The sequence below is a fragment of the Vigna unguiculata genome, chromosome 11 (assembly GCF_037176805.1).
Source record: "Vigna unguiculata cultivar grain cowpea cultivar isolate G323 ecotype 2 chromosome 11, ASM3717680v1, whole genome shotgun sequence".
Classification (NCBI taxonomy): domain Eukaryota; kingdom Viridiplantae; phylum Streptophyta; class Magnoliopsida; order Fabales; family Fabaceae; genus Vigna; species Vigna unguiculata.
In genome coordinates, this window is record NC_140802.1 from 2,287,524 (window position 1) to 2,297,781 (window position 10,258).

Consider the following 10,258-nt stretch of genomic DNA (forward strand, 5'->3'; position numbering starts at 1 on the left):
TTAACTCCATTTAGGAGTTTTAAATCTTAAAATTCTTCAATATAAATAATCATTATTTAGCATACTTAACCATGTTTGACAAAATAAACATGAAGAAAATAGAATAGCATTAAGATTTAGGAGATGATATGATGATTATTTATAGCGCGGATGAAGAAGTGATTAAAAAGTAATTCACAGTGATTAAAAAGTATAGCGCGTAAGATCTTTCGGTTTTATTGAGACTAATATTTGAAAATATCAAATTATCTTTTAAATATTGGTGTAAGATAATATTGACAGTGTTCGTTAACTAATTAAAAGATTAATTTTATGTTAAAAAGATTTAAGAAATATAAAATTAATTTGAGATGGTTTAACCGTTGAAGTCAACTCTTAGTCAATATCAATTACTTTTATTTTTAATAAATAATTATATGTATTAGTGTTAGATTGACATTAGTTTTAGGCGATATCAATGAGTTAATGAACAATTTAAATTAGAATTTGGAGATGCTAGCCAAAATATTTTATATTTATTTATTTACGAAACTGATATTTATATGAAATACAAACATTTATATGTTTTTGTTGTATTGTATAAAATAGCAATTAACTACTATTATTAACCAACACAGCTTATGGAAAAAAAAAAAAAAAAACCAGTCACTCCATATGACAATCTGTCAGCTTAATTTAAGTTTTAATCACACACAGAAGGTTTCCTTTTTATTACAAAATCTTAAGTTGTTCTTTAATTTTTAAGTTATTTTAATTGAGTCCTATTTTTAGAATTTTTTTTTTAATTTGGCTCTTTTTGTTAAAACATCATTAATAGCATAAAATATGTGTCACATGTCAACAACTGATGTCACATGTCAACTGATGATTCTTTTGATTTTGTAACGAAAACAGAAATCATTGGTGTGATTAAACCCTAATTTAAAGAGATTCATGTTTCCAAATATTGAATAGTTTGACTTGCTAGGCAAATGTATCACAATTTCTTTTGTGAGTGTATAAAAATTTTAGAATACTAAATATATATATATATATATATATATATATATATATATATATATATATATATATATATAAAACATGACAAAATTAAAAAAAATATTTTTATTGATATATTAATTTATACATTTATAACAACTTAGTTCATCAGCTATTTGTAGCAGGTAAAACTGGTACGCGCCGATGGACTGATCTCGATCATCTCATATAGCAGAACCCCTTTCTGACTCTGTTTTTCTGTCATGAAATAAAACTCAAACGGTTAAACTATCAACTATCACATAATAAATATATATATACAAATCTATATATATATATATATATATATATATATATATATAATCATTATATTATTAAATTCAGTTCAACCTTATGATTCCATTAACATGATGTGAATGTGAATGCATAACAAAACATTAGTTGAAAGATAAATTTGAATACCATGATGGAACTGTATGCTGCATTTGCATTACGATGTTTTTTGCGACCACCTCAAAATGTCGATGAAGAAGATTACAAAAGTTTGTTTACAGAAATTTAATTACATGTAGTTGATGGTTGCTTTTGTTTCATGTTTGTAAGTTAGTAAAACAATAGGACTTAACAAACATATCTTGAAATTGAACAACAAACATACATCAGAAAATTAACAAAAGAAGAATACATAAAAAAAATCATAGACTTACTCGATATCTAACGAATCATTTAACTGTTTTTCCAAGTGCTCCCAAATGACATCACTTGATATTTCGATGTATTCTCGGATGAATGCCATGACCTCAAAGTGTACGTGAGGTTCGTATTTTTTGGCATAACCAATCACGAATTTTACATCCTCGTCATCCTCGATCATCACAGTACGATAACAAATTTTTAATTCATTTGTTTTCACCGGAAAACGGTAACACAAATCAACGGTGTATGATTTTCCGTTGGCCGCAATGAACAAATTAAGAATGGTTTGTTTGAGAGCCGATACTGTCATGAAGTTATTGATTTCGAGATATCGTGAAACTTGGCTCACAAATCGCGATGACAAAAGCTCGTCGTTGATTATTCGACCGTTGTAATGCACCATAGCTATTATGGTTTGAAAACACATTCTCTAACAATAACAATCAAACACATACAAACATCAATTGCATGAAACAGAAGTGAAACATGTTTTTGAAAACGAAAGGAAGAAACATTTACAAAAGTGAGAGAAGCATAAACTAAAGCAGTGAGAAGTAAATTCACACAACAAGGATGGAAGAGCAAACCTAGTATAGAACTTGAACAAAATGTGTTTCTGCAAGATGAGTTTTCTAGAGAGAAACTATGAATAACGATGGAAAGTTCTAAGTGTTTTTGATTGTGTTAACATGTATTTATAGTGCACGAGGTAGCAACTTGTCACAGAAAATTCAATGGCGATTTTGCATTCCAAGGTATGCGTTTTGGTGGCTGTCAGAGTAAATTTTATGCCTTATTGACATTTGGGATTTATGTTCTCCGGATACGGACACGGGTACAGATACCACATGAATACGAATACGGAGATGCAGCTAAGTTGTAAAAATATAGGACAAGGAACACGACTTTGAAACTGTCAACTAACATAAAAATGAATCCAATCTATCTACCTAATATCTAATATGCGAAAAACAGGGATAGAATAAGATTTGTTCTTTTTTTAATCATCAAAATTATATCAAAGATAAAAAAATATCTTTCAGATTGAACATAATGTGTCTTATAAATATCGTACGAGTGTCGATATCCGATACGTGTTGGATACGGAACACCATTTATGAGGCGTATGGGAGCATCATAGAATGTAATTCCATTAAACAAAAAAGCAAGAAATAATATTCCTTGAAATTCAGTCAAATATTATTACAAGCTAATGGAAAAAATAAAAGGTGTAACCTGAAACATGTCAGAATGTGATTGCATGATCATATAAAATACTAATTTTTCACATCAAATTAGAACAAACTTTGTTTGTAACGCTCCTAAATTAGAACAAAATTCGAAGCCGTGATTGATCCTGGTCCCTCTGATAGATCTCAGCAGCGATTACTGTGAATGGCTACTGCTATCAGTTTCTGTCATTTCTGCCTGAACCAGTTTCTGTCAATGCTGCATTTGTTTCAACCTTGCATGTCTGTGATTATTCTTTATCAGTTCAACCATTAAATTTATTAAGTAATAAAATTAAATAAGACATTAATTGAAGATAATATGCGTATGCGGGATACGTTTACGGGTTAAGTTTTTCGATTGAGTTTATCGGATAGGTTTACGGATCTAGTTTACTGTTTTAATTTTTGAACCGAGTTTATGGGACGTGATTTTGGATCATATTTTACCGTGTCGAATTTTTAAGTTGATTTTATGGTCATGTTTTTTATTTGAGTTTACCGTCATATTTACAATTCAATGGTAAGAGTTTTGTTAACGGGTTGAGTTTAGGGTCAAATATATTAGATAGAATTACGAGTCGATCTTTCGGACCGAATTTTCAAATCGACTTTACGAGTTAAGTTTAAGGAATTTATGGAATAGACTTATGGGTCAAGTTTTCAGGTTGAATTTTTGAACCAACCTTACGAGTTGAGTTTATTGAATATGTTTACGTGTCGAGTTTCGTTAGTTAAGTTTAGGAATCGTATCTTAAGGACAAATTTGTTTGTCTTGTTTTAATTATCAATTCTCCATTAATATCTTTGCAAGTCAACTTCTTCGGAACAGTTTCAGTAAGTAAATGAATTGAAGAAGCTGTGAATAAATAATCACAAAAATAAATGTTACTTCTTTCTTCTCTCTTATTTCTAAGCAAAATTTATTTATTTTACTTGTCATTTTAAAATTTTCAAATAAAATATAAAGTGATATAAGATGTAATGGTTAAATGATATTCTTTTTTTTTTTCTTGTGTGTATGGTAAAATCTTTCTTTGTTTTTACCTTGAGGGTTTTCTTTGGTGCGTGCATCACACTTGTAACTGGAATCATTTGCAAAACAATAATTCTTTGAAACTAGAAAAGGGACAAATTTTCTTTTTAATTATTACCAGAAAAAGGCAGAGAATGCATCTCAGACAGCCATGCATTGGTACTTTGCATGCCAATTTTGTTTTGTCAAATCAGAAGAACACAGAAAACAGTGTTCAGAGGTTAAAATGTAACGATCTATATATTGTTTTGTTTTGTTTTGATAACTACTTTTAATTAAGAAAGAAAGTTGGCATTCACGAATGAAAACTTTTAACACTAACTTTTGCTTATACCTTCGCAAAATTTTGTAAATACCTTCATCATTTTGTATCTTTCTCTGTTTTTCATACATATATTTTTAGCTGCCATTTTACTTAATATGAAAGCAAAAGTCAGACATTTTTTTAAGGTGGTCCTGGTCTCAGCCGTCATACATTGGTTGCAGAAAAAACGTTAAATGGGATTCTTATACTGCGTCAGATCAAAGACATGCATTGGTTTTCATTTAAGCAGTGTTAATGGCAGAAAAAACGATAATTGGCAGCATCAACGGTGGATTCCTGATACTGTGTCAGATCAACGGCATGCATTGGTTTTCATTTAATCCAAACATCGGAGGCAGTGACGGTAACACAATGCAAACGCAGATTCTATTATTGAAAATGGCAAAAACTCGAAGAAAAGTGTGGCCAATCTAATTCTCTTCCATCTGACAGATGCTTTAATTGTTGGCATTTTATTTTCAGAAATTTTTTTCTGATTTCTGATGAAATTTGGTTGAGCCAGGCCAGCTAGTTTAAAAGGTTACAGACTCATATACTCTCTCTTGTTACATTGATCGGAAAATAAATTTACTGATTGAATTGTGAAAAAAAAAATCAAAGGAAAAATAAGAGTTTAGCTCATTCTAACGAGTATTTTGAGGTTTTTCGAATGAAAAATATTTTGAGGATTTTTTAGAATATATATAGTATGACTATTTTTTACATAATGTCGTTCTATAACAAAACACGTTCAAAGATTTTTTACAATTTTGGATTATTCACTTACTTTATACTATACTTGTACGAAGTGTCACTATAAATTATCAACTTTGATATCATTCAAACTAATGAGTTATTTATATGAATCAATGTACTCTTTTAAAACAAATCAACTTTAAGAAAAGTCAATATCATCTTTTACATTTTTATCATACAATTAAGGTACAACTCAAATTAAGATAAGATATTTATGTTTAATTCTCTAATTACTCTTATTAAATTAATCTACTATGTTTTATAAAATCGTGAAAAGAAAACACTTATCTATAAATTTATTTTTGCTGTGGAATCTAAATAGTATAACTTTCTGTTATGATATCATTTTAGTTTGTAAAAATAAGTTCTTACGTAATCTTAATGTATAAGACATTATTTTGGATAAAATTATACCACAAAATTAAAAGAGATATAAACTTATCTTACGAATTAAAAAAAATTAAAGTGTTTTTACATGACAAAAGTTTTATACATAAAATAGTTACACAAAGTGCATTACGGTTCAAACGATAATTATTTTTCTTCTATAATTTTAAAAAACATTGATCTTTAAATTTATGTTTTTGTATCTAGATAATGCCCTTTGTTAACTTAAATTTTAGGTTTAATTACCAGGATAGATCTCACCTTAGTAGGATTGTGTCAATTTAGTCTAGGTCCATCTGAGAAGAAAATTATTAACATCGTTAACAGTGTTTTATGTGTCAATTTGCATTTTTTTTTAATTTTTTAATTTTTTTTTGCAAAATATTTAGTGTACCACATATCATGTTTCTAGTTTGACACGTAATATTGTTAGTGTCACGTGGCAAGACAATATCACGTGTCAGTGTCAATGCGAAATATCATTGTCTTGATTTTAATTTAGTCCCTATATACCCCATATATATTTCTTTAATTCAATTTAGTCTTTCCTTATGTCTCTTTAATTTAATTTTGTCTCGTTTTTATTAAACTTTTTTAATAAAATCATCTAATAAGAGAAGAGAACAAAAACATCATGGGAGGACTAAAGGCAAAGCTTATGTAATAAAAGAGACAAGATATTAGTTAAATCTAAATTTATGTAAGATATTTTAATTTCGTTATCCAAACAAGTTATTTAGAAAATGAAGAAAATTTAATTGCAAGCAATTCAAATATAATATATTTCAATTTCTCAGCATTGTTGAAATACTTCATCTAAACCAAACCTCGGGTATAGAGGTATGCTATTCAAACTCTATCTAAGGGTGGAAATTTATGTGTTTTATTCAATTAGATTAAGAATATTTATTTTGTAAGGAGTAAGGTTTAAACTTTGAAGCCGCTTTTCTTTTGTTAATCAGTGTGATGCTTCCTTTAATTATATTTATTAATTAAATGGGGTGTTATAATATATAAAAATTAAAAGTAGAGATCCAAAATTATAAAAATTCTTATATGAAAAGTTTTCCACCTTCTTGTATTTTCAGCGAAGAAACCTTACAATACTCATTGGAATAAGCTAAATTCTGAATTTTTATTTGAATTTATTTTTTCATAATTCAATAAGTAAAGTTATTTTCCGATCAATGTATAAGATTAAGAGAGTACGAGTCTGTAACTTTTCCTCAGAAATCAGAACAAAAAAAATTGAAAATAAAAAGCCAACAATTAAAGCATCTGCCACTGCCAGATGGAAGACAACTAGATTGGGCACACTTTGTTTTTTTGGGGTTTAAAATAATAGAATCTGCGTTTCCGTTGTGTTACCGTAACTGGGATGGTAATACAGGTATGGTCCGTCGGATCTGTATGACAGGCTGCGAAAAAATGTTGGACGGACTAGAATAATAAACTCACATACTCAAAGCGACCCGGCTTTTGTAAGCTCCCAGTCCACGCGAGCTGGTTCATGGTCTGTATCAGCCCATTCACAAACTTGTATGAAAAAGAACTTGTACTTGTATTGTATGTATTAGTTATTTTTCGTATGAATTCTTGTATTAACATTCTAAATTTTTTTTATAATTAGAAAAGATAAATATTATGTATTTTTTAATGTGCTAAAATTTAAAGAATACATTGTGTATATGTCATAGTATAAATATAATGAAAATGTTGAATTATCAATTTATCATCTAACTCCTCAAAGTCATTACTTAATTTTATGAACTTCTTAAAATTTTCTAATTTTTAAATATTGAAAATTTTATCATAAAAATTAAAAAAAAAGTTTAAAAAAATTTTAAAAAAAGGAGACCAACTCATGGGCCCATAGACAAGTAATGTGCGGGTCAGATAAGTGATTACAGTCTGTATAAATTGTGCCGAGTGGACCAACCGCGATGTGTGAACCTTATATAAGCCAGATCTAAATGGGCCGGACCGGCGGACCATTCCTTCCGTCACTGCCTCCGATGTTTGGATTAAATGCAAAGCAATGCATGTAGTTGATCTCACACAGTATATAAGTAATCCACCGTTGATACTGCCGATTAAAGTTTTTTTCTGCCACCAACCTTCGACATGCACATCACCGTAAAATGACAGGTAAAAATATGTATGAAAAACAGAGAAAGATACAAAAATGTTATTTTTCTAATAAGCTGATGGACACACATCAAATTTGTTATTTTTCTTCCAAACATTTTCTTTAACAATTTTAATTTAATTATTTAGTGGGGAGTGTATTTCTGAAAAAGACAAAGCAGAAGACAGATTTCAAATGAAAGGATGGTATTTACAAATATGTTATTTTATAGAACAAGAAAATTTTGTTAGTCGGATAAAAATATGTTATTTACAAATGGTATTTCCAATTATTTCATCTTCTAAACCATACTATTTTGTAGACCATTGTGGAAGAGAAGCACCATTATGGAAGAGATTATCAGCATAGTATTCATTAAATTTATTTTCTGACATAAACTCTTATACGAGAAGCTCATCTTGTTCTTTATTGTGAACCGAAAAAATTGTTTTTTGTAATTATTATACATGCATGTGTTGGTTAATTTGAATATATATATATATATATATATATATATATATATATATATATATATATATATATATATATATAACCATAAATATTGAATCTCACCAATGCATATAACCATAAATTAGAAAAGGTTCCAAGAACAATAAGACTTGAAATAACCAAATACAATTATTTCAATTCATACATGATAAATTAATGTAAGAATGTAAATTTTCACACTAATTTGACGTAAACATCATTTAAGAGCAGATTCCATTAAGATTAAACTGCTATCTAACATTTAATGCAAGGATGCTCACAGAAATGGTGAATTTACATGTGATTCTATTGTAGTTTATAGTTTATGTTATCGTAATATTAATTTCTTTTATCAGCTATCGTAATATTAATGTATAACTTTTATGAAAAAGAGTTAAATTATCTCAATTTCTTTATTTATTTAATTTTTGTTGTTCAAAAAGAAAATAAGATGTGATTTAGATGTTCATTAAAGAAGTCAAATATCTACCATGTTTTTTCTATTACATATTTTCTATTACATTGGTTTAGATATGTTGTAAACAATATTTGAATGTATTCATCTATTGTTTCAATGGTCAAATATATGATATACATTTATTGGATATACATATATGACTTTTGTTTGCAACATAGAATGTATTAGAAATTCTCAAGAGATTCTTGCTTTCAGAAAGCACTAGTTGAAGATGATCTTCTTATGACTAAAACTTGTTCATATTTTGAGACTTTTGTTCTTATAAAGCCTTTTTTCTTATGAAAGTTGTAAGTACATGTGATTGCTTGGTTGTATTTTGGATCTTCTAATGCTCCTGCTCTGATTAGAGAGTGTCACACAGACTGTTGATGAAACCAAACTAGGAAGAGTGAAGTTCGATGTTCTTCTGTCTTCATAAGAGAAGATAATTTCTGAATCATCTCATTCATCATCGTCATTATATCTGTGAATGCAGATAAATAGTGGATGAGGGTCATCTTCTCACAAACAAAAATTCACATAATGCGAAAAACAAAAAACATATACTTTGGAAATATCATATAACAATGCTCACTTTGGATCACAAAGCAGCATTTATGTGTTGCAGAAGTTTGTATATGCTAACCTCATCATACGGTAATGCTTTTGCTGTGAAAGATGAGATCGTTCATTTGATTAGCAGCAAAAGCTCTTTATTTTTTATGCATTCAGATAACATACTTCCATGCATCTTTTGTATCTCTTCTCTTCTTACCTGTCGCAAAATTATACATTAGAATATGAAATAATAGGAGGTATTATTTGTGAATAACATCTTTCTGCCAAAGTTTTCTTCTTTTATCAGATGAATAAATAAAGTGTTTTATTGAAAGTTGTTCAAAATAATCGTTTAACTTCTTTTGAAAGATCTAAATGTAACCGTTTAACTTCTTTTAAAGTAGAAAAAGAAAGTATGGATAACATTAAAGAAAAAAATCTAAATGTAATCGTTTAAATTCTTTTGAACACAATGATTTGACATATGAAAATATTAAAACTTACGGCTTCAGAAATGAGCTACCGCGACAGCAAAAATATACGAATGAGAAAGTAAGGAAAGAACAAAGAAGCACCGCAACGATGTGAGCTTTTAGGGTTCTTAGTTTGATTTATATAGCCGAGTAAGAGGGTTGATTATGTGGTTGTAAAAATTCTATCATTATTTAATTATTTTTAATAAATAATTCCATTAATTCAATTTCTTAAAATATAAAAATAGATATAAAATCAAAATTTTATAGAATATGCATCATAATATATAAACAGCGTTATAGAATTAGTATAGAATAAATAAAATTTTATTCAATAAAAAATTGACAATATAATCAAATAAAAGTTTCATACTAAATTGAATATTTGTTAATATATATATATATATATATATATATATATATATATATATATATATATATATATATATATATAATTATAATTATAAATATAGAAAGTAGTATAATTAACTTAATTAAAATAATAAGATGACTTGAAGAGATTATTTATTAATATTAATAAATTAATTATTTATCTAAACTTCTATAAAAATATTTTTTAGTGTTTATAATATCTTCTGTAAAATAAAGAATTGGTTTTGAAAACTATCACTTTTAATTTATTTATACATTTATTTAATCACATAAGACACTCATAAATATGAACTAGTGTTTAGAGAATTGAACTTTCAAAGATTTTCAAATATATATTTTTACAAATTTATGAGTTACTTTCTCTAAACCCATTT

General features: G+C 27.7%; 1 protein-coding gene across 2 annotated transcripts; it reads right to left on the bottom strand.

Moving 5' to 3' along the window:
• Positions 1–1,126: 1,126 nt before the first annotated feature.
• LOC114168145 (uncharacterized) lies at positions 1,127–2,369 on the bottom strand. 2 transcript variants are annotated; one of them, XM_028052879.2, is made up of 3 exons: positions 2,262–2,369; positions 1,686–2,104; positions 1,127–1,236 (listed from the first exon to the last, which is right to left on the bottom strand). In XM_028052879.2, the coding sequence occupies exons 2-3, from the start codon at positions 2,099–2,101 to the stop codon at positions 1,203–1,205; spliced, it is 450 nt and encodes a 149-aa protein (XP_027908680.2). In that variant the 5' UTR covers positions 2,102–2,104; positions 2,262–2,369; the 3' UTR covers positions 1,127–1,202. The 2 variants fall into 2 exon arrangements, with proteins under 2 accessions (XP_027908680.2, XP_085524644.1); XM_085668518.1 differs by lacking the exon at positions 2,262–2,369 and having other exon boundaries at positions 1,686–2,255.
• Between the last annotated feature and the right edge of the window lie 7,889 nt (positions 2,370–10,258).

Excerpts from the sequence above, each read along its gene's own strand:
- LOC114168145 (XM_028052879.2), bottom strand. The coding sequence starts at position 2,101 with ATGTGTTTTCAAACCATAATAGCTATGGTGCATTACAACGGTCGAATA. Across the intron at positions 1,237-1,685 it reads AATGATTCGTTAGATATCGA|AAAAACAGAGTCAGAAAGGG; the intron begins GTAAGTCTATGA and ends ATTTCATGACAG.